Source organism: Neofelis nebulosa, chromosome 1 (genome assembly GCF_028018385.1).
Source record: "Neofelis nebulosa isolate mNeoNeb1 chromosome 1, mNeoNeb1.pri, whole genome shotgun sequence".
Lineage (NCBI taxonomy): Eukaryota > Metazoa > Chordata > Mammalia > Carnivora > Felidae > Neofelis > Neofelis nebulosa.
In genome coordinates this window covers 170,408,524-170,435,687 of record NC_080782.1, presented here as the reverse complement: position 1 = coordinate 170,435,687, position 27,164 = coordinate 170,408,524, and the positions used below count along the sequence as shown (strand labels likewise).

At 41.3% G+C, this 27,164-nt stretch overlaps 1 protein-coding gene and 1 long non-coding RNA gene across 12 annotated transcripts in view; one reads left to right on the top strand and one right to left on the bottom strand.

The window, feature by feature from the left end:
• TPP2 (tripeptidyl peptidase 2) overlaps positions 1–27,164 on the top strand; it is a 68,127-nt gene that overhangs the window by 35,366 nt on the left and 5,597 nt on the right. For 4 of the 11 annotated variants that reach the window (XM_058743344.1, XM_058743324.1, XM_058743350.1 and 1 more), the window contains 16 exons: positions 1,473–1,588; positions 2,100–2,268; positions 2,952–3,109; positions 3,387–3,463; positions 5,433–5,539; positions 7,509–7,663; positions 8,774–8,890; positions 9,132–9,232; positions 9,847–9,943; positions 10,962–11,099; positions 12,407–12,651; positions 12,908–12,986; positions 15,151–15,189; positions 20,641–20,792; positions 21,900–21,996; positions 23,051–23,181. In XM_058743344.1, the coding sequence (XP_058599327.1) occupies positions 1,473–1,588; positions 2,100–2,268; positions 2,952–3,109; positions 3,387–3,463; positions 5,433–5,539; positions 7,509–7,663; positions 8,774–8,890; positions 9,132–9,232; positions 9,847–9,943; positions 10,962–11,099; positions 12,407–12,651; positions 12,908–12,986; positions 15,151–15,189; positions 20,641–20,792; positions 21,900–21,996; positions 23,051–23,181 (1,978 nt within the window). Of the gene's footprint in view, positions 1–1,472; positions 1,589–2,099; positions 2,269–2,951; positions 3,110–3,386; positions 3,464–5,432; positions 5,540–7,508; positions 7,664–8,773; positions 8,891–9,131; positions 9,233–9,846; positions 9,944–10,961; positions 11,100–12,406; positions 12,652–12,907; positions 12,987–15,130; positions 15,190–16,322; positions 19,913–20,640; positions 20,793–21,899; positions 21,997–23,050; positions 23,193–27,164 lie in introns of those variants that run through there. The other 7 variants (XM_058743381.1, XM_058743372.1, XM_058743335.1 and 4 more) reach the window with 5 other exon arrangements.
• Positions 19,809–23,948, bottom strand: LOC131519880 (uncharacterized). The gene is made up of 3 exons (XR_009265841.1): positions 23,815–23,948; positions 22,964–23,046; positions 19,809–19,884 (listed from the first exon to the last, which is right to left on the bottom strand). It is a non-coding gene; the product is annotated as an uncharacterized LOC131519880 (long non-coding RNA).

Genomic DNA, 27,164 nt, shown 5'->3' with positions numbered 1-27,164 from the left:
ATTTGTTCATTCAACAAATATATTTATTGGCTGTTAATGACTATTGAGCATTATTATGGCTCAAAAGTACTTGCCCCTGTGGAGTTTATATTACAGCTGTGGGAGATAGACTATAAACAGAATTATCAGTAGTTTATCTTATGTGTTGAAAGGTAATGAATATTGCCATGGAGATAAGTAAAGTGGGAAGGGTGGTTGGAGTTCCTGGGGTGGTGGTCAGAGGCTCACAGGATTAATTGGGTGGCATTGGCATTGACTGGGACTCAGTTATGGTCACCGGGTTGTTGCAAAGATTCCACCTCAGGAGTGCTCCTCTCATGAAGTCCAAGGACACTCTGCCCTCATTTCTAGCCCCTTTCAACCACATCAGGTATTTAAGTTTGCTCCATACTTCCGGTCCTTGCACGTATTATTCTCTCTGCCCAGAACTCCTTTGTGCCATGTTTTGGCCTTGCAGACTCTTGTGCGTTCTGATGAGATTCAACTCACATCTTCCTTCGCCTGATAGAGCTTCACCTTCTTTTGGATTCTCACTGACAAAATTGGCCACTTTTTTGATTTGCTCTGACAGCAGCATCTTTCCACGTTCTCATCTCCTGCAGTATGATAAGCGCACACGTGTTTGATGAGCTCTGTGGTGGGCAGGAATGCTATATTACTTGGGGTGCCTGGGTGGCTTGGTTAAGCGTCCAACTCCGGCTCAGGTCATGATCTTGCGGCTTGTGAGTGCGAGTCCTGTGTCCGGCTCTGTGCTGACAGCTTGGAGCCTGCTTCAGAGTCTGTTATCTTTCTGTTTCTGCCTCTCCGCTGCTCATGCTCTGTCTGTATCTCTCTCTCTCTCTCTCTCTCTCTCTGTCTCTGCAAAATAAATACACATTAGGGGGGAAAAAAAAGGAATGCTATATTACTCACCTTTTATCTCTAATAACAATCTTCAACACAAAGCTGACAAATTGGTGACCTCCGTGTCCTTCTCACAGAACAGTCCTTCCCAGCTGGCTACTCCTGGCATCACCTGGGAGGCTGTTAGTATCAGTGCCTGGGATCCAGTCTCAAAGATGCTGAAGTAATTGAGCTGTAGTGAGGCCTCAGCATCTTTTCTCGCGTGTTTGTTTTAAGCTCCCTTGACGTTTGTAACACGCAGGGAGGCTGGTGAGTGTTGGTACTGCTGGCGAGCATTGGACCAGCAGTGTTTTAATGAAAGTGTCACCTGAATGCCTTTGGCATCTCCTCTGCAGAGAGGGCACTAATGCCACAGCATAATGGGCATCAAGTGATTTTTGTTGAATGACATCTGTTCGTGATGCCACCAGCTTGAGTCAGACTGTTGTAGTTCAGGTTTTTAAAAAAGATTAAGAAATGGGCACATTAAAGCCGGGAAATGTGTGTGTTATTGCTGCTGGTGAGGGAAAGAGATTTCAAGTAGCAGACTCTCTAATACTCCTTTTCTTGCTTTTGCTTTGTCATTTCAGGTCTGAAAGCTAATAATGTTAACTACACGGTTCATTCAGTCAGAAGGGCTCTAGAAAACACTGCCGTGAAGGCTGACAATATAGAAGTATTTGCCCAAGGACATGGTATTATTCAGGTAGTGTTGTGTGTGTGAAAAATGGATTGCTAATCAAGATGCAGTCTTAGCTACTACTGGGTAATATTTGATGTAATAACAGTGATTGAGTTGATCTAATTCTACGTTACGTGATCGTAATAGTTTCCGAACTGGTAAGCAAACAGGGTATGAAGCAGATTTTGTAGCTAAGACAGATTTGTTGCAGTAAGAGAAATACAGTAGATGTAGGACACACAGGGTAGAAATTCAAAGCGAAGAGCTCGAGGGCAGAAGCTGTCACTATAACGGCGTATGGAGGAGTCCCTAACTTTGGTCACTTGGGAATAGTGATGTGAGTCCAGAGAGTGGAGTGGGGTTGTGGGGGTGGTTGAACTGGTGTTTTGTCTGAAAAGGTAGACTTGTCCTCTTAGGCAAATGTACAGACTAACTTTTCGCCTGTACTTTGCTACAACCGAAATCAAGTTGGTGATTTGTTAATATTTTCTTGACCCAACCATTGATATTTTACTTTTTTTTTTTTTTTAATTAGGTTGATAAAGCCTATGACTACCTCATTCAGAATACGTCATTTGCTAATAAATTAGGTTTCACTGTTACTGTTGGAAATAATCGAGGCATCTACCTCCGAGATCCCGTTCAGGTGGCCGCACCTTCAGATCATGGCGTTGGCATTGAACCTGTATTTCCGGAAAATACTGGTAAGTAATAAAGGGACAGTAAGCTGAGGTGCTCACATTTGTGGTTTGAATGAATAGTATCGTACGAGAGAAAGGCCATTTGGGTTAACGTTCTAAAGAGAAAACATGAATTGCCAGTATCATTATCTTAAATCTTACATAGTTTAGGGAGATGCGATTGCAGGTAGGGTCCTGATATCATGGCAATTCAGTGAGTCTGGTGACTGCGGAGGGAAACAGTAGCCTAGGCCTTCAGTGACCCAGGGTTTTATTAAATTGTGGATAATAAAGCATCAGGTTCCTTTTCTTTGCCACTTTGACTGCTTGGGTGTAAGACAGAGAGGTTCGGTCAGAGAGTGGGTGGCAGAAGCAGCCAGCAAGAACCACAGCTCTTGGAGGTAGGAACAGAATGGTCATCACTGTGTCCTTGGCATCTTCCTTTGGGTCAGATGGCACATAGTCATGAAAACACCCTGTTGTGAGGCTGTGGCCACGCGGGTAAAACGTGAACAGATCACAGGTGCGCTACAGCCTAGGAAGGTCCTGTGGCTGTTATTTAAGCTGTGTTTTAGAAGCCCATGTCCTAGTGCATTTTTACAATTGATTAAACTCATTTGTTAGGTTTTAAGAAAAGGTAGAACTTTTGAAAATGGAAGAAAAGGAAAAAAGTACTAATCTTTAATTTTTGGTCTTTTTAATGCTAGAAAACTCTGAAAAAATATCCCTTCAGCTTCATTTAGCTTTAACTTCAAATTCATCTTGGGTTCAGTGTCCCAGCCATTTGGAACTCATGAATCAGTGTAGACACATAAACATACGTGTGGATCCCAGGGGCTTAAGAGAAGGATTGCATTATACAGAGGTATTGGTGCATCTCCATTTTACTTTCTAAATACTCTTTAAAATGTGTAAAAGTACCTTATGTGGCAGTCTGTGTTCCCATTGGTCTGAATTAGTTAAGGGTGGGTATGCATGCATTTGTTATTTTGCCATTAATTATGTGACCCGACATCAGAAAAATGGTGTCCGCTCGTGCTTAAGGCTTTTAAATTTTAATGTTAGATTACTCTGTGAATAGATTTTACCTTTTTTTCTCTTGTAAAGGTTTATGGATACTGAAACTTCCTCTTTTTTTCTAGGTGTGTGGCTATGACATAGCCTCCCCTAACGCAGGTCCTCTGTTCCGAGTTCCAATCACTGCAGTGGTAGCGGCCAAGTAAGTAACGAGTTACAGCAGCTACTGTTACATGGAACTTTTTCGTGGCTATTTATGGAAATAGTGTGAACTTTTAAAGGATTGATAGACCAGAATCAGGTAACTGGGCTTTAGTTCTGCTTCTTGCTCGAAGTTCAGGGTGGCACATAGTCTTTGTATCGCTTGTTGACTATGAGAATACCTGGGGACGTCTCACGTGCCCTGCCCCAGCACTGTGCCCGGTCTGATCCGTCTGCGGTATTTGATGGTATTGTTTCGTCCCTTCACCTACTGTTTCCAGACTCTTCCCTTCCCATCTTGTCTTTCACCCCAGAACCGAGGAACTCTGATCTGATCATACTGCTTCCTGTTTAAGATACATTGGTGGCATTCCCAAGGATCATGCTCTTTAAAACAGCAAACAGTGATCCTTCAAAACCAGCATTTCCTATCACCCCATCCACCCAGCTGCATGTTTCCACTCACTGGTGCCGGCGCCCAGGTTTCCTCAGACTGGCATGATCCTGGTCATCCCTAGTCGAAGGCAGTCCCTTCTGGCTGCCTCATGGCACTTTTTACTTGCCTGCGGTACAGACTTTAGCCATTATGGTCAATGTTAGTTTACCCCGTTAGACTGTGAGCCCGCTGAAGACACAGGGACTGTATCCTACAAGTTCCTGTGTGGAGCCCATTACATAGTATATTCAGAACAAAACAGATTGTTTAGTAGATGAAGTATGAGATTGAGATGGGAATTCTGGAAACAATGGGAAGTTCTCAGTTAATGGTTTCTACTGAGTTAGTTACACTGGTAAATATTAAATATGCCCTAGGTCTCAGCCTGTAAGAAACCTAGGATGAGATTCTGGAGATAAAAAGTGACATACACATGGAGAAATTACAGAACACTTAAATTCTCAGATTTTCCCTGGAAGTCCAGTAGGAAGCTAGACAAAATAATATAGAAGATTCAGGAATTTGCTGAGATATCATCTCCTTCAGGAAGCTTTTCCACAAACCAAGTACCTTTTCTTTCTTTACTGCTAATACTTCCTATCTACCCCAAGCATATTATGTTAAGTGTTTTTGGTGGTTTTTCTGTCTCCTCCAGACTGACTAGGGCAAAGGAAAATATTTTATTCAGTGTCGTATTTGAAGCTTCTAACAACAGGACCCCATAGGTATAGTAGGCACTCATTAAATGTTTGTCACACTGACTGCAATTTATCCTTAGCATACTCTTTAGGTTTCCATAGTGGGTAATTACATATTTGACTTTTTGTGTCATTGATTTCTTACAAAAATGCTGTGAAAGTACTTTTCTTCTTTACTGTGCCATTATAGCATGGCGTATTTTGAAGCTATATAAAGAGGTTTAATACCAGTCTCAGAGCTATAACACAGTATCGGTGACGGGGCACCTGAGTGGCTTAGTCAGTTAAGCGTCCGACTCTTGATTTCCACTCAGGTCATGATCTCATGGTTTGTGAGATCTAACCCTTCATCAGGCTCTGCACTGACAGCCCAGAACCTGCTTGGGATTCTTTTTCCCTCTCTCTGCCCCTCCCTCACTCACACACTCTTTCAAAAATAAATAAACTTAAAAAAAAAAAAAAAAAAAAGACCGTATCAGTGACACAAAACATTACGTTTGATTTTAATATTTAGAACTCATGATAGTTTAGATTCTAGTAATTGGGAAATCCTGTGAATGAAGGATCCATGTATGTGTGTCTTTCAGACAGATTGTAGCAGACAAGTAAATAGGAGAAAAATCACTATCCTGGGCTATCCAGAGCTTATCACTACTAACATGTTGCAAAAATGAGAATACTGTGTGAACTGTTTTGTAACCAGCTTTTAAATCCCTGTGTTTATTTCCAATGAGCTGTGTTTATTTCTAATGTTAAAATCTAGAGTACCAGTGGGCTTATAATATAAAGACATTTTTGTGACAGTGTCACATTTAGCTGTTTATTTTTATTTTCAGAGTAAACGAATCATCACATTATGATCTAGCCTTGACAGATATACATTTTAAACCTGGTCAAATTCGAAGGCATTTTATTGAGGTTCCTGAGGGTGCAACATGGGCTGGTAAGTAACATTTGAGTCCGTCCTGACCACTTACCTTCATGTACGTTCTATCCTCGCTGGGATTGGACCACAGAAAGTTTGTGTATCTCTAGTATGGGCCTTTCTCCTGACAGTACTACCTCTGACACTCTAGATTTGCTGTTAGATTTAAAACATTAATAAGATCTTGTACTATTTTGCATTGATTCATACATCAAATCATCTAGGCTATTTTAAGATGTTTTAATATTCAAATTTTTAGCTTAGTTTAACATTTTTTATTCTTTTAAGAGACAGAGAGGGACAGAGCACGAGCAGGGGAGGGGCAGAGAGAGAGAGAGAGACACAATCGGAAGGAGTCTCCAGGTTCTGAGCTGTCAGCACAGAGCCCAGCGCGGGGCTTGAACCCACGAACTGTGGGATCATGACCTGAGCCGAAGTCAGACGCTCAACTGACTGAGCCACCCAGGTGCCCCTTTTTAACTTAGTTTAGAATAATACTTTGTCTATTAATGATTAGAGTCAGAGCTGTATTGTTGAGAACTCTGGGCTACCGCCCATATAGGGCCCATGGAATTGTCTAATACTGAGCTCTGATAAAATGTACGCTAATAATACTAAAGGAAAATCTATGGTTGATTAGTATTGAATCTGATATCTTTTTAACGGTTAATGCCAGTAATTATAATGCTCTAATTATGATTTGTCCAGGTTGCTATTGAAAACAGGGTTATTTTTATAGGAATTTATTGGATGATCCAGAATGGAAGTAGCTCAGAGCATATAGCAGTCTTAGATCAGCAGTGTGCTGGGGGAGGGCAAGGAAACGGGAAGATGGCGGTCAAGGGTACAGACTTTCACTTACAAGGTGAATAAGTTCAAGGAATCTAATGTCTAGCACAGTAACTGTGGTGAACTGTTCTTTATTATGTATTTGAAATTTGCTGAAAGTCAGGTTTGAAATATTTTCACAACCACAAAACAAATTGGTAAGTGTATGAAGTGATGGATGTGTTAACTAGCCTTATTGTGATAGCCATTTTACAATACATGTGTGTATATCAAATCCCCACAGTGTACACCCTAAACTTACACACAGTGTCATTTGTCAATAACAAATACACTGCATCTCAGTAAAATGGGGTGGGAGGTGGTGGGGGGGGGGCAAAAAAACAACAAAACCCAGAAATGTGCAACAGATGATTCCTATTTCAAGTAATTAGAAATACTATCCTAACACTAGGTTTTGTATTCTTAGCAATTGATTAGGTTCACAGAGCTCTGTGCCCACTTGACCTTGGGAACCAGAGGCTAAACCTTGCTCTAAGTTCCCTGTATTAGAGTGGGTGTTCATTAGATAAGATGCTGATTCTGCCTCACAGGGATTGTGGCTTTGCCTCCAGCTCGGCCTCAGAATAAAGCTAAGCACATGCAGTTCTGACAGTCATACTTTCTAGAAGCAGACGGGAGGGAGAGACTAGGAAAAGTTGTCAGTGAAGTTGAAGAAATAGATACTAATGGCATGGTATCTAATAGATACTAATTTAATAGATACTAATAGATCCTATTTAATAGATACTAATAGGCATGGTAACAAGTAGAGGTTTCCAAAATTAAAATCCTTTATCAGGAATTGATTGGTCCTCAGCTAAAGCAAGTTTCCCCATAGCAACAGAGGGGAGCAGGGTTTTGTGTAATCGTGTCCATCTGTGGACAGCTTGCTGTTCCGCGGTGTTTGGAGTTTGCGGTGTGGCGGCGGCTCATTTTAATGCTGTTCTGTTTCTTTTCCGTAGTCGAGTCTTCTACCCTTTTATCTTTATTCATTCTGTTGATTCTTTGTTTTTGAGAAAATCCGCGCATTTCCTTTGAGCATATTATTTTATTGGCAATATGTCGTTTTCTAAAAAGTTGGCATTATTAAAATACTTGTATGTCTTTTTTTTAAATCCAATCAGTTTAAAGCTTTGCTTCCCCCCCCATCTGACTCTAGAGGTGACTGTGTGTTCGTGCTCTTCTGAGGTGTCGGCCAAGTTTGTTCTCCACGCAGTGCAGCTGGTGAAGCAGAGGGCGTATCGAAGTCATGAATTCTATAAGTTCTGTTCCCTTCCGGAAAAAGGGACACTGACTGAAGCTTTTCCTGTCTTAGTAAGTTTCAATTAATAGTTTGAAATCCTAAAATGATGTCTTTTTTTATTTTTGGTATGGGCCAAACCTAAGTATTTGAATTTGGTTTTATAGTTTGTATAGAGCATATTGGGACTGCATATTTTATTGATGCTGAATAAGTAAAGTAGGAAGGTGGGTAGTCTTGGTGGGTTAGTGGAGACCAAGCAGGAGGTAAATATTGTTTGAACTCTTCCATAACTTAGTGAAGAAAAGTGCTGGTCTGCTAGGTTCTGATGCCTTGCGACATGGACCCCGAAGTGGATTGTTTTCCTCGTCACACAGATTATTTCCTCATTTACGTTTTTCTTCATGTTTTCTACTTGTTGCATTATTAATGCCCCGTAGTTAAGGATCCATGAGGCTGTTTTGCTGTAGAGGTGAAGCTGTTGCCGCTTCCCACCCGCAGGGCTGCCGCGTGGCAGGGCCCCTCCTGCGTGGTGTCGTTTGTCCTCTGCAGGAGCCGGCGTTCTTTCTCAGATCTGCTTCCATTGTGTTTTCAGTTGTATCATCTTTCCCGGATCTTATGTTTTTGATTACTTTTTCTTGTATGTGTTAGTGTCCTGTGACCCATCTTTAAACTTTCTGACGCACCGAGTACTAGAAAACCTAATTTAAAACTCAGTGCTTCAAATAGTTTTTGCTTTTAATTTTTCTAAGAGAAAGATGTAAATGACCGTAGTTTCATTTTGCTTTGATTGCCAGGCAGCTCTGAGCCTGCAACTCAACTGTGGGTATTGAATAGGCCTTGCAAAGCTGAAATACCCCTCTTATCATTGTTCTTATGACTTTTCCTTTGGCCCTAAGTTTTTATTCCAGTTTGTTTTCATCATTGTTTTATTTCATGTACTCTGAAAAGCTGCCTCAGATCTTTTATGACAAACACTGTAGGATTCTGAGTAAATAACTGTGTATTTAAATGCCTGTACTCTATCTCTGCAACCATAATTTTCTGACTCCACACATAGCTGTACAAATAGGAAAAGTTTGAAAGCCAGAATTGCTTTAAAACACCTACTAGTTATATTGTGTACTTTGAAGGAAAGTGAGAGAAGGGAATTACACATCTCTGATTTTCATCTTTCTTCACAGGGTGGGAAAGCAATTGAGTTTTGCATTGCTCGTTGGTGGGCAAGTCTTAGTGATGTCAATATCGATTACACCATTTCCTTCCATGGAATAGTGTGTACTGCTCCTCAGTTAAACATTGTAAGTTCCATGTTTCCATCATTTTTAACGTCACTTATTTGCGTTAGGGAAAAATAATCTCACTGGTTGGATTTAAATGTTAACGCACAGATTACCTATGGTTCTGGAAATAACGGTAGTCTTTATTCATAGGTGTTTACAAACTTTGCGTTAGACATGTCTATTTTAGGTCCAAATGTTTAAAAATATGGTTTATTATCAACAAAGTTTGAGAATCTAACTTGATAAATATCCTTTGTAGCATGCGTCGGAAGGAATCAATCGTTTTGATGTTCAGTCCTCCTTGAAGTATGAAGATCTGGCTCCCTGCATAACCTTGAAGAGCTGGGTCCAGACACTGCGGTATCTTTAAATGTTTCAGGGCTACAGATGTTGAGCATCGGTGTGGTGGGGAGTGGGGACATCTCTTACACTTTTTGAAAGGAGTCATCTTCTTAAATCATCTGAGTGCTGGAAATACAAATGCACTTTCTGACTTTCCAGCCTAGGAATCCTGGCAGCCCTCAAGGAGGCAGCCCCAGCAGTAGCTTCCAGCCTTAAATAACATGGAAGTAAAGCTCTGGGTGTGGCCCCTACAGGACCCAGCCTGTGATGTGTGCGTTGCCATCTGCAGCTTGGACAGGAGGGTGCGAGTCAAAACCTGTCTCCACTTCGACAGTGTTAGCAGTTGCCCCAATATTGGGATCTGGTTACGTGTTGACTATGTGTTGACATTTGAAAATGTTTTTGTAACCTCACAAGATTTAAACTATGTATTGCTGTGGTTCAGTCAGTAGAGAATTCTTTACGTGAATACTATATTAAAATACTATAAAATATACTGAAAATATAAAATATACAGAGTTTAGGAATGTTCATTGTCACTTATTGTGACACGCCATAGATTTTGTTGATTATAGTTTCATTGGTCTCAGTAAATGAACTCTTAAATCAGTTACACATTTGTCTAATTACAGACCACTGAGTGCAAAAACAAAACCTTTAGGATCAAGAGATGTTTTGCCAAATAATCGTCAGCTTTATGAGATGATCCTGACCTATAACTTTCATCAAGTAAGTGTTTATATAATGAAGTATAACCTTAAAATGAACTTCTGGGTTTTGTTCATGAATCATAAAGTAAAAAATGGAAGGACAAGGGATTGAGTGTGTGTGTGTGCGTGTGTGTATGAAAGAGTCAAGTAATTAACTGTGGTTAATTTGGAATTATTCTTTGGAAAGTAATGATTTGTAACGATCTAAGTCCCATTTGGGTCTGAAGTCATAAACTCTAATTTAGTGGTAATTTTGCCTTTGAACCTTAGTGTTTGTAATCACTGATAACTGTTCAGTGGTTAGACGTCTCATCAATGCCAGATGCCTTCTGATTATGGCAGATGGCCTGACTGCTTTCTCTGAAGCATACATTAAAACCATGAGAAGTCAGAATAACTCTTGGGTTGAATGACTAGTAAAAGGTAGTTGAAACTAGTGTAAATGTGGGATCTGAGAATATGTAGGACCAGTAAGATTTCAGCAGAATGCTTATTGGAACATAATATGAATTTGGTTTTAGTGTTTAGGAGATGATTGATTTCGGTGAATTGTCAAATTTCAGTTTTATCAAGTAATTAGAGGTCCTGAAGGATACATATTGTATTCATTAATGCATACAAATGGCTGGGTTTGTATTTTTAAAAGCTCGTAAAGGAGAAATATTTTTTATTACTGCCAAAATATTGGATGTTCTGCATTTTAAAAATCGGTTACCAAAAGGAAATGTTTTTAATACTTTTTTTTTTATTGTCTATTTATTTTTGAGAGAGCACAGAAGAGGGGCAGAGAGAGAGGGAGACACAGAATCCGAAGCAGGCTCCAGGCTCCGAGCTGTCAGCACAGAGCCCAACGCAGGGCTCGAGCTCAGAGACTGAAATCATGACCTGAGCCGAAGTCGGACGCTTAACCGACTGAGCCACCCAGGCGCCCTGTTTTTAATACTTTTAATGTAAAAATCTCATCAATAACAGTTTTGCAGATCTACATCAGAAATCATGTAAATCATGTCAAGTAATCATTCGTATTTTTTTTGTAGCCCAAAAGTGGGGAAGTAACTCCAAGCTGCCCACTACTTTGTGAACTATTGTATGAATCAGAATTTGACAGCCAACTGTGGATTATATTTGACCAGAACAAAAGACAAATGGGTTCGGGAGATGCCTATCCACATCAGGTATGAAATCAGTAGTGATTTTAGAATTAACAGAGGCTGTTTCCTGAGATAATGAATCTCTGATTTCTTGTTTCTGGTAATTTTTGTTTTTCTGTTTGTTTTTTTTTTTTTTTAATCATATAGTTTTGTATTTACTTCTTTGACATACCAGTCGAAGCTCAGTTAGTTGTCTTGTATAAAATAGACTGTGACAACCTCTCAGCCATGTAAAGTCAGCTGATTCAAGTTTTGGGGTAGAGGAGGGCATGGATGATGCCTGCAGACGCTGGCCAGCGTAGCTTTTTATTTTAAGTATTTCTCCTTCCTTCCCACTGTTTCCACCCATCTGAAGGCTGAAAGCGGATCATCTAAGGTCATATGAACATCTTGAAATGATCCCAGGTCTGAACTTGGTGAAAAGCACTACAGCAGTGTCTTCAGTTTACTAGAATTTTGACATTCATTTCTTCCTGACATGGCTGTTTACTCAGCACTTACTGTATACCAGGCACTGTGCTTGGTACGATTGTTCCAAGGGGAAAATATCTTTTATTCAAACAGTTTGTAGAAATTTCATCAGATTAAAATATCATTACCAAGAAATGAGGTATTTCCTGTAACATCTATAATCTTATGCCAGATAATGAAAATAATTTGTGCAGGTTTTTTTCAGTTCACTAGTCAGGAAATGATTTCCTTTTTCTCAAAGCAATCCCAGCCCCCCTGCCTCCTCAGTGCAGACTGGGTTACACGGTGCCATTACTTTATTGTTTACAATCTCCTCGAGAGAAAGTGCTAATGCAGGATATGGCGTTCCACGCTCCTGAACAGGCTGACTGGGTGAAACGTACTCCTCGATCTCTGCTGGCTCCCTGTTCTCCCTGTTTGGGATAAAGAGGCGCAGCGTTCTGGCTGTAAGATAAAGACGACCCGCTGTATACGCACACACGTGCACGTTATTGGTCTTAGATATCATACAGCACCTCAGTTTTGCTAGGTTTGGTGGCATTTTATCCATGTTCTAAAGACTCACAAACTAGAAAATCATGGCTCTCATCAGCCTTGAGCAGACACTGGTGTAGCTGAGAGAATGGGCATAGCCTGTTGTCGTGGCAAAGTGAGGGCTTGGGAGGCATTCCCGCCTGCAGCTCCCTTACCCTTTAGTCTGCATGTGGCCGTGGACGGTTCACATGGTGCTCTCAGCCCTGGTGTGCAGGCAGGTGTGTACATGCTCTGTGTGTGCTGATTGTTCCTGCTTATTCTCTTACTCTGAGTTCCATTTACTTGGCTAACTCGTACTTTTCCCAATGTTCTTTGTCTTTTTTTAGTATTCTTTGAAACTGGAAAAAGGAGATTATACAATTCGACTACAGATCCGTCATGAGCAGATCAGTGATTTGGAACGTCTTAAAGATCTTCCATTTATTGTTTCTCATAGGTTGTCTAATACCTTGAGCTTAGATATTCATGAAAATCATAGCCTTGCACTTCTAGGAAAGAAGAAATCAAGTAATTTGACATTACCACCCAAATATAATCAACCATTCTTTGTTACTTCCTTACCCGATGACAAGTAAGTGGCAGCGTTGCTTACAGTTAATGTCTGTCCTAAATACTGTACTGCTTTTATGTGAGTTCATTACATTGGGCTAAATTTACGGTATATTGTCGCATACTGTTTTGGACTAAGATGATTTCTCCCTTTGATTTTTGAAATCTGAGCTACGGGAATTATTTCAGATTACAGTTGTTTTGATGGTTTACTCCGATTACCTTTGTGAGACTTTTTCTTTAGTTCTTTTTTTTTCTCTTTTAAACTTTTGTATTAGAATACCTAAAGGGGCAGGACCTGGATGCTACCTTGCAGGATCCTTAACGTTATCAAAGACTGAACTTGGAAAGAAAGCTGTAAGTATCCATTTTTTTTAATACTGAAATTACCTATTCCAAAATTTCCATTTCTTTGAAAGATGGGAATTAATCCCACACTTTAGAATGGGTAAAAGAGAAGATCTCCTTGGGGGGGGAGGGCGGGTGGAATTGGTAGTTTTTTTCCCAAATTACTGGAAAAGTCAATTAATACTTGATTATATTTTAAAATACTTCGTATTCTTTTTCCTAAGCCTAAGTACTCGGGTTCAGAACTGACCCTACGTTGCATGGCTAATACACTTGAATTTCCTGTGACTCATGTAGGTTAAACTTGGCTTAAGTGAATGGGACGTTTAAAATTAGAACATTTTATATGATCCTAACCGACATAATATTGTGGATCTAGAAATAAGTCAGATCTTCTAGGGTTACTTTGAGAAAACAGAATGATTATTTCTAATGAACAGTATTTTTTTTTCAGTAGTACACACCTTTCTTTCTTGGAATTTTGCGTAATTGTCTAAATAATTACAAGATACTTCTTTTGGCATTGCCTTTATAGTTTCAAAATTATGTTATTAAAGACATGCTTCTGGTTGTTACATTTTAGAGATAAATGTTACAATTTGATAGGTACCTGTTTTAACTTTTCCATCTGTTTTCATTACAAATTTATTATCTGTATGGGTCTGTCACCTTCTGTCATCATGTTAGCTCAGTGCCAGTGAAAGTTGTCATTCTTACAGTTTTGCTTTTCTCCCTAGCATTAGTTCTTTTATAGTAGCCTACCACCTGACACTGGAGTCTATAAATGCCGTTACCAAAATGAACAGATCTCATGCATCTTAACAAGTGTACTTAAACTTCTTGCCACTGTTGAACCAAAGGTCACTTATCACTGTCACAGAAGCATAATTCAGGAATTTTGTGCTTTGAAAAACTCGTTTGCCCTGATATTTCTTGAGTCTCATTTCAGTGGATACTGCAGTTGACCCATGAACAACACAGGTTTGAACTGCACGGGTCAAATTCTCTGTGGGTGTTTTGTTTGTTTTGTTTTGTTACTAAATACAGTGCAATCCTGTAGACGTATTTTCTCTTCCTTATGATTTTCCCAGTAACATTTTCTTTTCTCTAGCTTACATTAATGTAAGAATATACACAAAATGATATGTTACTTGTTTCTGTTATCATTAAAGCTTCCGGTCAACAGGAGGCTGTTCGTAGTTAAGTTCTGGGGGGAGTCAGAAGTTATACAAGGGTTTTTGACTGGTGGGGGGGTTGGTGCCCCCAGCCCCCTGTCGTTCAAGGGTCAACTGTACTTTTTTATGTATACACTTGAGTGTCATTTGAAGAGAATCAGTAGTCACTGACATTGGAATTCATAGATGCAGATTTAAGAAGTCCTAGCTCAGTCTTTTCTTGTGGGCCTCGCTTCCTGGACAGCAGGGCTGCTTCCACTGTGGGGCTCCCCAGATGGGGAGACTGGGATGCTCACCCACATAACTCTTCTCAGACATCTGCTTCCTTGGAAAACCATTGTTACTAAAAATGCACTTTTAGCAGTTCAGAGAGATATAGTACTTCCTGGCTACATCCTTTCAGAGGCAGTTGTGAAATTACATGATAAAAGTGTGGGATTAACTGTATTTACTACTTACGAGGTAATTCCTTGAGGGGTCGATGGTTCTGAAAGAGAGCAAAAACCTAAAGGTGCAGAGTTCATATACTCGTAGCACATTGTTTATACTCTTACCTCCCTAGTCGCGTTGCTCGCCGGTGTGGTAGTTGGGAAGGTGACTGCTGTTACACTTCTGCCTTTCATGGTCACCTTGAATGAGGATGCCTGGGCGTGTGTGATTGTGATGTCCTTGAAATCAGACTCTGGACCGTCCACTAAATTTAATGTTTTTCAAGAGTGTTTTGATAACTAATGGATTTTGCTGTCCTCAATTTTTTGAATACAGAGTTGAAAAACATTTGCCCTTAGGAGTAACGTATTGGAGTGCGTTTTTATTAAAATGAGAGTGGCAGTGTTGCTTTTTTGAAAAGCCTGCCTTTGTGATCGTAGACCTGACCCTTCTAAGCACTGTGACACATGCAGGTGAGACGTAAACCGGAAGACAATTAGACCGAGGTGGTGTCTCCATCCTGTGTAGACTGTGCATGTTTTCTTACAGAATGTCGTTCTAACTCCCAGGGGCAGTCTGCAGCAAAACGACAAGGAAAATTTAAAAAGGTACTGATTGTCAGTTCTTAAAAAAGATGTCTTAAAGCCTTATTTGCATATTAATTAAACTTTTTTTCTGTCACTACTGTAATCTTTTTTAAAAAAAATCTGTCCCTTAGTTTCCTTTCTTTAAGTTCTGCGGCGTAGTGCTTTTAGCTTATCAGTGTTGACATACTACTTTCCTGAAGTTTTCTTTCCTGCCATCAGTTGCTGGAAGACCCCTGTTTTATATGTGTGTAGAAAAAAAATTAGTGCTATTCATTTCTTAACTACAGATATGATACCAAATGGTCATATTTGAAATTTGCATATCTAAAATCCTACAGAGAAATGAATGTAATTGTTTTTTGTAGTTATATAAGCCAAAACAATTATTTTTTAAAGTCTAAAAACATTCTTAGATTTGATCATTAAAATATTAAGGTATTTGAAAAAAAAAAGTGTATTCCCTGCTCTGGTGTCATCTTAGTTCTGGAAGAACAGACACAGAGCAGTGGGCAGGAGGAATGGAAATACGGACCATCGACCCAAAATTAAAACTTATGCTAAGAGCATGAGCAGGTTTAAGACCATAACTCGTGTGTGACTGATCGACTTCCCTGCAACTTATTAGACAATGTCTGATTGACTGCTGGAGCCAAATTGAACTCAAAAAAGGCAGAATTCAACTTGGGGTGTACTTAGAGAAAAGGATGTAGGTATTCAGTGAGCTCTCTGATGAAGACCTACTGGCCTCAGTCAGCATTTTCATGATTTCTCATGTTCAGGCAGGAAGCATTGCACGGAGAACTTGTATTTTAAGATATAAACAAAAGATAACACTGTTTCTTAATTCATAGTGATGTGAAACGAAATCACCATTTTAGAACAGGTAAAATTCTTTCATTTAAAAAGACTTATGAAATGTATATGTTATTATGCAATGGTAAACACTTTGTCCAAACAAAACGCCCCACTGGGAGTCGTCTTTCCGGATAGAGGACTATCTACTTCACTGTAGACCAGTATTTCTAGCTGAGATCTTGACCCATCTGTGGGCCATGTACATTCATTTAATGAATGTACAGCTTCAAAATGAAAACAGAATAAAGTAAGAAGTGCCGTTCATCAGTCTCCTAAAATGAATTTCTTTTTATCTATAGATTGTTTATCTTTGGGTCGTCCTGAAAATGGCTTGAGAGCCACTACTTCAAAAAATGAGAAAAAGGTCTTCTAGAAGCCCATTAAAAATAGAAGGTGCTTATCACAGAGGCATAGCTGGGATTTTTTTCTATTGTATATTTTGGTTGCTCTTCTGGGAATTTTGGTGGATTTTGTTTGGATTCGGTTGTGTAAGGAAACCATTAAATGAGTAAGAAGGTTATTATTACTTGGTTAGGAAAGCTTTATATAAAGCTAGAGGCAGCTAGAGTTGCCTCTTCCCATTTCTCCCTGTCTTCAGGGCAAATACGTGTGAAGCTCTTATTTTATAAATAATCATTATTACAGTTTTATAGTCCCATTACCAAAAAGATGTATATGTTAATTTATTGCCTGAACAAAATACCAGCTAGCTTTTGGTGCATAGCCCTCAGTGTATAGTTCCTCTGTATTTCAGTGACTTTTGATTTGAAAATCTAGGTTACCTTTTTTAAGTTCATTGTCGTATGAAAGAATATGGTTACTTTCAACAGATGATAAATAGCATTCAAATATGATACTAATTTTAAAATAGCTAGTTTGTGTGAAGGCATTAAAGTTTTGAGTTTAGCCATTAATAATTTAAGAAGAAAATTATAATTTTTGAACCAAAATTTAAATGGCAGTTATGTTGCCCAGAAAATAATTATCGGTTTTGCAGGTCGATTGGACTTTCTAAAGGAAATGGTTCATTTCAGACACTGTCAAAGTACTTGGTGAATAGCTGAAATGGATGTTTTTTTTTTTAAAAATTGTTAAGTATCAACTATAGAGAACTTCAGCATTTCTGCTCTGAAGATTCATCTTGCGTACCTTTTTAAAGCATAATCAAGATTTCTCAAGATTTAATGGCACAAAATGATTTCTATTAAACTGACCCTGTACTAAGTCCTTGAGAAGTGAATTAAAAAAATATTGACAAAAAGAACAAGTGAACATGATAAAACAAAAAATAACTCAATTTTTCTGTTGATTAGGAATTAAAACTGCCATGTTCATAATTTTTAGTAATAAAAAATTACTGTCCCAAAATATTTTATAGGATTTTATTAACACTTAAAATAGCTAATTTGACATATTTAATATTTAATAATTAAAATGCTGATCACAAAAGCTTGATTTCCCCCCACTTCAAGGTCATTCCTCATAAATTCTCCGTCTCGTGCTTTTACTGATAGTTTATGGTTGCCATGGTACCCCATTTCTTCCTATTTATAGATCTTTGTTAGAGTTTGTTGTTAATCGTACATTAAGTTAATGGATTGCTCATTTTAAATTCAATTCTGTTTTCTCTCTTCTGTACTAAAATGTAATAGCAAATGCCTTACCTTTGAGCTTCAGAGGAGGAATTGCCTCACAGCAGAGACTCCTTCCCATCCTGACAGTTGCCCCTGTCCCTAATCAGGCAAGGAGGAGGGGATCTAAGGGAGGCTCACATTAGAGTAGAGTCAACACGGCCAACAAGGTTGCCTCCTGCAGGCAAGTGTCCACATTCTAGTGCAGTGGGTTCCAAAGAGAATAGGACTGTAGTCAGAGGGTCAGCATTCGAGGCTGTCTCTGCCCCTTAACTCTTCAGTGGATTGTCTGTGCTGCACGGATGACACTGAGTGAGTGATCCTTTCCCAGAAGAACCTGATGGTTAATTAGCAACTCAGATTTTGCAGATGCTTGAACTCGGCTTTGCCCGCGCAGTGCCCACTTAGGAAGGCGACCTCAGGAGGAGGGGGGAAGGATGGGTAGCAGGGTCCTGAGGAGCTGACCCAAGCAGAACCCCTGCTTCTTTTCCCCCATCTCACTCTGCACACGCGACCTTGGCTTGCCAGTGCTGGCTTCCGGCCTCCAAGCGGGGCCCTGAGATGGCTGCAGGTGGATGTGTGTGGTTCCGTCCTCCCAGTGGTCCTAGCGGGCTTCAGACGGGTCCTGTCGAAGTGTGGCTCCCGTTTGACGTCGGAATGCTGTCAGAACTGCAGCAGTGTTGCTTATAAAATTTAATTGTGAGAATTGCTAACGTGGGGATATCCGTGTTGTATTTACACCTGAAAATCCTATTTGGGGGAACGTGGGGGCTTGCAATACTATTTTCTTTGACTTAACCCGTGTAAAGTTTTTTTCTGAGATTCCTGTGATTAGGGGAGTAAAAGTCTTCTTGATAACATAATTTTTTCAGTTTTAGAAACTTTGTTAATTAAAACAAAAGGTTTGAATTTAGCAGCGTTTTTAATATAAACCTGAAGATAGAGTTGGAGAAGTTGACCTAATAAATAATGACTTAATTAAGGGCACCTGGTTATTGTGCCAGAAACAGATTAGCCAGCGTAATATGGGGTTTGATTTCCCAGATAATGCATTAGTTTCAACCAATAAAGACTTCTGTGCTTTCATAGAATAGAGGGAAATAGATGTAATTAGAATTCCATTTCTCTGCTCTCTTGTAAGCGAAGCTTCTCAAACCATCTGTGCCTGTTTACTTCCCACTCTGTCTGCATCTCTCCCAGGCAGCCCTTATCCCCCGCTGTCCATGGAAACAGCTACTCTCTTGTCATCTCTTGCCGTGGTAGCAGCCACTGCTGCCGTTTGGTTCTTCGGGATTCTGTGGCAGGCCCCGCCCCAGCTACAGGCCCTGGTTGACCACTCCTCTCTGCCCACTTGTCCTCACAGCCCCTCTGGGGCCCGTCTCCCTCACTCCCAAGCATCTTTGAAACCGTAGAATGCTTTGGATCAAGGCCTGGGCTTCCTCTTCCCCTCCCTCAGCCCTGCTCAGTCTTATTTGTCCCCAACTTGCAACCCCATCAACACCACTGTCAATTCTGCATCATGGATTTCTAATCCGTCCGCTTCTTCCTCTTCTACAGCCTCTTCTTCACATCAGGGCGGTGCTGGGAATTCTAGCTTTGCTCCCTAACTTGTCTCCCTCCTTCTTGACTTCGGCCATCTATCATCCATTCTCCAAATAGTATGAAGAGCTATTAAAAACAAACCAACATTTTTCACATGTGTAGGATCCAAAGTCATTAAATAAAGAGCAGAAAGAAGTCTTTAATCATGCCACTGCCTTGCCTACAACTGTCCTGTAGGCTTCCTCTTGCATTTAGAATAAAATCTGTATTTTTGTGCCATATTCCATCAGCCCCACTTACTATGGTTGCTGCCCATTTGCTCTTGCCGTGTCCACAAGCTCGGGTTTTTATACGTCCTCCTCTTCTGTCTTCAGACTCTTCTCCCTCTCCTCATTTGGGTCGGTTAGGTTCATTGAGGCTCTTCCATTTAGGTCATGTGGGTTCACTTAGACAGGGTAGTCCCTGTTCCAGCACCACTGTGTCTGTGCTGTTCCCCCACCGTACTGAGCAGCTGCTCTCTGTCCCTGCATTCTGTTTCATTTTCTTCCTATCGTGTGGGATTAGCCAAAACTATTCATTACTTGTATGTGTCTGTCTTGCCCCACTGGGATGTGTTCCCCAAGGGCAAGGAAGGGCCTTGTCTGCTTTGTTCTTCACCTTGTAGAGCCTCACAGGGCCTCAATAAGTCCTGTCGATTGAATGAAAAAAGAAAATTTTTCTTTAAATTTTCTTAGAAAAGAGGGTCTTTTTTAAAATTCTAAGTTATTTCCTTTCCTTCTCAGGTATAAGATGTGAAAGGTCAGTAGACTTTCATAATTAGTACTTTTTGTAATTAGTCTCTTAGGTAAAACTAAGAATACAAAAACACTCAAATGGAGGAAAGTTTGTTCTTGCCTCCTTTATTTTTTTAAAGATTTTTAAGTAATCTGTGCACCCAGCATGGGGCTCGAACTCACAACCCCAAGATCAAGAGTTGCATGCTCCACAGACTGAACCAGCCAAGTGTCCTTTACCTCCTTTATTTTAGAGGAGATTTAGAAGCAACAGTACTTTAAAGTTTGAGAGAAAATTCCTTTGGTCACAGATTGGATTTTGTTTTTGAGTTTTTTTGAGGGAGAGAGAGAGAGCAAGTGGGGAAAGGGCGGGGGGTGGGGGAGAGAATCCCAAGCAGGCTCCACACTGAGCACAGAGCCCAACGTGGGGTGCAGTCCCACAAACCGTGAGATCATGACCTAAGCCGAAACCAAGAGTCGTGATGCTTAACCAACTGAGCCACCCAGGAGCCCCACAGATTGGAAATGTTTATGTATTGTGGCCCTTAGGATCTGGAATATAATGTAGTACAACTCAGTGCAGCCTGTGTTACGTGATATTCAGGTATTGAAGATGATTGTAATTATGTAAAATGAAGCATGTTAATCTGAGACTCTTTCCACATTCATAGGATGTGATCCCTGTTCATTACTACCTAATATCTCCGCCAACAAAGACTAAGAATGGCGGCAAAGATAAAGAAAAAGAGTCAGAAAAAGAGAAAGACTTGAAAGAAGAGTTTACTGAAGCATTACGAGATCTTAAAATTCAGTGGATGACAAAGTAAGTTTTTAATGGATTTTGATCCTCTGTTTACTTATTTTTCCGGTTACGACAGTGTCACGTACAGGTTCATAGGCCATATTCAGGAATGTTAACAGTGGGTGGAAGGGTTAGACGTGCTTTTATTTTAATCACTTAATTTTGATTTGCTCTCAGAAGAGAATTTTATTAGGATGTGTGAAGAAAATAAAAATCACTTTTTTGCCTACTCTCTGGGGGTGGTCGTTGTCCTATCATTATTTTCTCCGTATTTACACATGTAGCAGTATGAATGATGTTGTGTTCCAGTGACTGTTTGATGATGAGCATTTCTTGGGTCATTTGATAGTCCTTTAAAATACCATTTTTAATGACCACATAGGAGGTGGTCCTGTTGATGAAATGTAACCTACTTAAATACTCTATTTGGCATATACTTTGGCATATACATTTATAGCTTTTCTCCATAATGCTGTGCCGGACATTTTTATACATACAGTGTTTTAAAATAATTCATTAAGGGCATCTGGGTGTCTCAGTCAGTTAAGCGTCCAACTTCAGCTCAGGTCATGATCTCATAGTTCATGGGATTGAGCCCCAGGTTGGGCTGTGCGCTGACAGCATGGAGCCGGCTTAGGATTACTCTCTCACCGTCTCTCTCTCCCTCTCTGCCCTTCCCCGAAATCAAGAGTCAGACACTTAACCCACTGAGCCACCCAGGTGACCCTGGATCATTCTTAAAGATCATAGGTCATAGGTGCAGAGCCCTATTCCCCAAGGTGTCTCCTCCGTCAGCGCAATTGTGATGTGGAGCTCCAGCTCACAAACTGCAAGATCATGACCTGAGCCAGAATCAAGAATCGGGCGCTTAATTAACTGAGCCACCCAGGCACCCCTCTTATTGAACTCTTAATTGAAATAATTTTCAATTTGATTTGCTTCTCTGGGGTTTTTTATATTTGTTTTTTATTTATACTCCCGGCAAATAATGATAATCCTAGTCAGTGATTACATTTCAGATTGATGCCTTTCTTATGTTATGGATTGGGACTTCAAATAATGTTAAATAATAGGGAAGACAAATTGTTTTCTTCTTAAAAGAAATGTTTCTCTTTCTTCTATACATAGGCTGGATTCTAGTGACATTTATAATGAATTGAAAGAAACATATCCTAATTATCTTCCTCTGTACGTTGCAAGACTTCATCAGTTGGATGCTGAAAAGGTTGGACGTGTTCAATCTTAATAGGAGTATTTTATTTTATTTGTAACATGAGATACAGTTCGTATGTTTAGTGAAAATGCAGTTTTGTATTTGTTTTGTGCTTCTGCCAAATGAAAACATGTTTCCTCAAATTGAATGTTGTATTGACTATTTTCATGAAGGTAATTACAGAACGTACTCATTCCTGTGAGGTCAGCCTAAGACTCCTGCTCACAGTTTTCATCAGTGGGAGGAGGAATAGATAAAGAAATCCTAAGGATCACTTTTCTGACATTCACCTCAGGAGCAGTGGTCCTGGCCTGCTGCAGATCTAAACACCATCAGCAAAAGAATTCCTGCTTTTCATGAACTTTGCTCATTTTTAAAATTGGCCATAGTTCCAAGCTATCTTAACACGGACCAGCTCTCGCTGGTAATGATGGCCGGTAGGAAGGTGCTCATGGCCAATCAGAAATTGTCAAGGGTGCAGAGTGAACTTGAAGGTGTTGAAAGGAGACCTCTGAGACTAGCAAAAGAGGAGAAGACTGCTGAGAGCACCTGGAGCACCATGGCAACCGTATAGTTAGACTGTTGGGTGCATTCTCGTTTATTCTCACCTTCATGGTTTTAGCAATAAGTTAGGAAGAATTTGTTCATCAGCCGTTTGTTTTTTGGAGGGTCTTTTTGGGTTTGTTTTGTTTTGTTTTACTTCTCTTTCCGTGTGGTGTGCGGCTGGAGTTAACAAAGCAGGTCATGTTTCTAAGAGGCCCAGAAAAGGAGTTGCCTGGGTAGAAAGCTGTTTACATTTCTACGACCACCTTTTACCTCCCTTATTTGCACCGTTTAACATCAGTGGGGAATGTGAATGATGTCTTTTCTAGAGATGCTGACACTGCAGCCCCCACACTATGAGGCAGCACACACCCCCCCCCCCCCCCCCCCCACCACTGCCAGCAGAGGGCTCGGCCCCTGACTCTGGAGCCGCCACCCTTGCATTTGAGACGGAAGCGAAGGGACTTGGATGGACTCGCTGACACCATTTCTTTTCTGATTTCTTCTTTTTCTTCCTCCCTAGGAACGAATGAAAAGACTTAATGAAATTGTTGAGGCTGCAAATGCTGTCATTTCTCACATAGACCAGACGGCCCTCGCAGTTTATATTGCGATGAAGACTGACCCCAGGCCCGATGCAGCTACTATAAAAAAGTACCTAACCAGTAAATAATCTTTCTTGCATCTCATTTCTTAGTTACTTTTTAAAATTATGGACAATATTCTTTTCTGAGAATTGTTGTGTCCCTAGAATTATCAGTATTTGAATATCCACCCGTAGATAGTTTGTAAGAATTCTTTCCAGTTGTTGCAGATTTAAGCAAAAGAAAAGGACTTTGCCTTCTCTACCTTTTGGTGCTGCTGGTCTGGAGAGATTTGAGTAGCTGTGACCTAGCGGTCCTCCCATTTGGGAATCGGTGTGAATGTGACATGTGCAGAGGCAAACACCTAACACCCTGCAAAATCAGTTTCTAAACTGCTTATTGACCAATAGCGTGAAAAGCCCAGGTTTATGTAATGCCTGGTAACCCAAATAGAAATAAAGTTAGATTGAAACCATCATAGCCACTTGAGTTAGGAACCGGCTTTAGAGTATTCTGTGCGGTAAAGGGAAAGGGAGGTTTAGCTTTAATAAAACCCAGTGTGAGGCACCGCTCTGTGGTGGGTGAGCATGTGGCCCCCATGTGTTGTGTGAGGGTCCCTCAGCCTCACCTCTGCCTTCCCTGAACTCTCTTGTACCACTTTCCTCTCTGTCACTTTGGTTCATGTTCACCCAAGTGTCATTACCTGCAAGGGGAGAAACACTGCCTCCTCTTACAGCTGTTGTAACGAATGAACCAGAAGTGTTGAGTCCGCCCAGGAAGTGCTGCGATTCTTCTTCAGGATTCCGTCTGCTAGGCAGAATCCTTCTTTCTACATGAAGTTCCTGATTCTGAACTGCCGGAACTCTTGGCATTATGCTACGTTCTAAATTGCTAGAACTGTTGGCAGTACCAATGCTGTAGCTCTTACAAATGTTACAGTTTTTAAGCAGAATAAGATTTATTCAGGTTAGGTTGTTGGCGTTGTGCGCACCCTTTCCCACCTTCTAAGGGAACAGTCTCAAAGGGTGCTGTTTTGTCCATTTCTGAAGTGCCAGGTATGTACAGGGAAATCTTTGGGGTATGTTAAATACGTGACCTCATTTAAACTTAATCTTCTAAAAGACATACCAAGTAGGAGTGTTTTTACCCTGTATCTGCAGAAGAGCAGACAGGCTCAGAGACTGCGTGGCCAGCCTCGGGTGCCGGAGCCGGAAGTGGGAGAGCAGATCACACCTGCTCTGCCCTGGCCTGGGCCCCTTCATGTCTTGATAAGCAGCCCCTTGCATTCCCGCTCGTCGTGAGAAGATTCCCACGCCACTGACCTTTGTCTCTTGGCCCGACCCCTCCCCTCCATCTCCTTCGTAACTGCTGTCTGCTGACAAGCCCCTTTCTCCTGGTCCTCAGGCATCCATATCTCAGCCCACAGCCATATCCCAATGTCTTCTGTCTCCCGTGGGGCCCCTGGCTTCTCGCTGGAGTAGTCTACACTGCACCCTACTACCTGAATTCCACTCCGTGTTAACCCTCTTTCAGGAGTCGTCTGGGCTTGATCACCTGTGAGAAGCTCATTGCCAGAGACAGTGGCCCCTTTGAGGCTGCCTTGACCTCACTGCGGTATCTGTTATCAGCTGCCCCCATCCTTCCTAGCATCTGTTGTTTCTTAGTTTGGGAAAATAGTATCTCTTCAGATTCGTGTGTGTAGGAAATAACATGCGTGGGCTCGTTTTGAAATTTCAGTAAATATTAAGGTCCATTTATCCCTGCTCATACTTTGGCCTGTCTTTCCTAAATCTTCCTGTCCATGAAGGAAGCTCTTAATTCGCGGTTAAAGTGAGCTCACAAGACCCAGAGTAGTTGTGTTTTCAATCTTGTTAGTCCCTTTTTTCTCACAGTTTTTATCTCAGGTGCTGACTCCAGTGGCTGTCAAAAAGTAACAGTCTGATAGGATCCTGGCTTTAAAGATTGTAGCTGTAGTGACTTTCACACCTGCTGGGATAAAACTAGAAAGGAGGTGTCAGATGTGAAAATTAAGAGAAGCTGGTTAGTCTTTAGCAACCTTAGATCGGTTTGTCCACGCTTATAATTAAGGTATTTGCCGTGGCCCTTGCTTTGGCCAAACCACGATGGGCTCAGACACGCCACGCTGAGCAGAGGGCCTCGTCCAGGCCTGGGGCTCCTTGTTCTGGGGCGAGGGCCTCAGGAGCGGGCCGCATTTCTTCCATTTCTTGTAGCAGCAGCCGGCGAGCAGGAGCAGCAGCCCAGCATTCATTTCTCATTTCCATGCAAAACTGCTTTTACTGGGGCGCCTGGGTGGCGCAGTCAGTTAAGCGTCCGACTTCAGCCAGGTCACGATCTCGCGGTCCGTGAGTTCGAGCCCCGCGTCAGGCTCTGGGCTGATGGCTCGGAGCCTGGAGCCTGTTTCAGATTCTGTGTCTCCCTCTCTCTCTGCCCCTCCCCCGTTCATGCTCTGTCTCTCTCTGTCCCAAAAATAAATAAAAAACGTTGAGGGGAAAAAAAAAAAAAAACTGCTTGTACTGCGGTCACTCATGCGTCAGAAATTGCGATAGCCATTTTGTGATCTTAAAAATGATATGAGCTTTTTGCAGGTGATCCGGTATCAAGTTTCAGTTAAACTTTATTTAGGCCATTAAAGTATTTGATTGAAGCTCTTCCTAAAATATGGCTATCGCCACTTTGATCGGTACCTAACTAGATTTGATTCAAAGATGTTTGTGGAGCAAACACTGCAGTAAAGCACCACTGAGAGGAATGTGAAAAAATGAACAGGACGCTCTTAGAAAACGTGCGCTCTGATACAGAAGATGCAGTTGCTAGGTGGGGTAAGATTGACAGTTACAATGAATACTTTAAAGTGTGAAAGCCCATTGGAAGCAGAGCTGACTTCCTTTTGAGTGGAGAAAGCCTCGTGGATGAAAGTACGTAGTCAGTACTAAATTAGATGAGGGTGGGAAATGAATATTCTAGATATGTGGGATTCAGGTTACTGGATCAGAGAACACTGAAATAGGGGTCTTGTGGGTAACTTAATCCAGGCCTGGCAAGTACAGCACACCTGTGCCACCCCTGAAATTCTGCCTCCTTCCAGCCCTTCCTGGGGCAGCTGGGTCCAGCCAGGACTGCCGTGAACGATCAAACCTGCCTTGCCGATCCACTTCTGTTCCAAGGCCCCCTTTCTCCGGCACAAGACGGGGACGGTGATTGTGTCCCACTCCTCGGCTGCTGTAAAAGCATAAATGCGGTGCTGGTGGCAAGACATTTCAGACGGCGACTGGTCGGGCACCCGGTAGAGGAGAAGCTGCGTCCGTGCCCTACAGCTCCCAGATCTTTTTGTTCCTGAGCCCAGAGTAACCAAGCAGTTCCCAGGCGCATTTCCACAGAGAGTGAAAGTTGGTTCTTTTAAGCTTTGGAACTCTTGGCTGAGTTCCAAAGTCTTAGGCACCTTTTTTGGCAAAGTTTTATCTACTTTGCAGATGTATTAAGGAGGGTGACTTTGTTGGGTTGTAACAGGTTGTTTTGGCTTCTTATTTTAATTGCCTTTCACGCTATAATTCCTGTTGATTTTAGAGTGCCTGCAGATTTCATATGTTGCACATTCCACTCCGGGTCCTTCAGAATCATTCTCACTCTTACACAGTTTGTTCACCGGTGTCTGAGTGCCTCGGAGACATGCGCCCAGCGCTTGTAGTCCTCATTGCCCTCACATGGGCGGGACATGAATTGGACAAAATGCCCAGATCAGCAAGTATCCTAAAGACTCACACTGTCCCCTGGAGTGTAGGTTGTTACTGTATTTCATTCAGCGATGATTTATTGAGTTTCTGGTCTTTGCCAAGCATTGTCTGGGCACTTGAAATACATCAGAAGGACATGGCTCCCGCCCTGAAGCAGGACCATGTTACCATCGCGACTAAGAGCAGGCTGTCCAGAAGTAGCTTCAGGTTCTGCGTCTGTTACTGCCTAACTGTAGGACCTTGAACAGATCTCTGTGCCTCAGCTTCCTCCTTGGCAAAATGGGGATGATTACTAACTAGT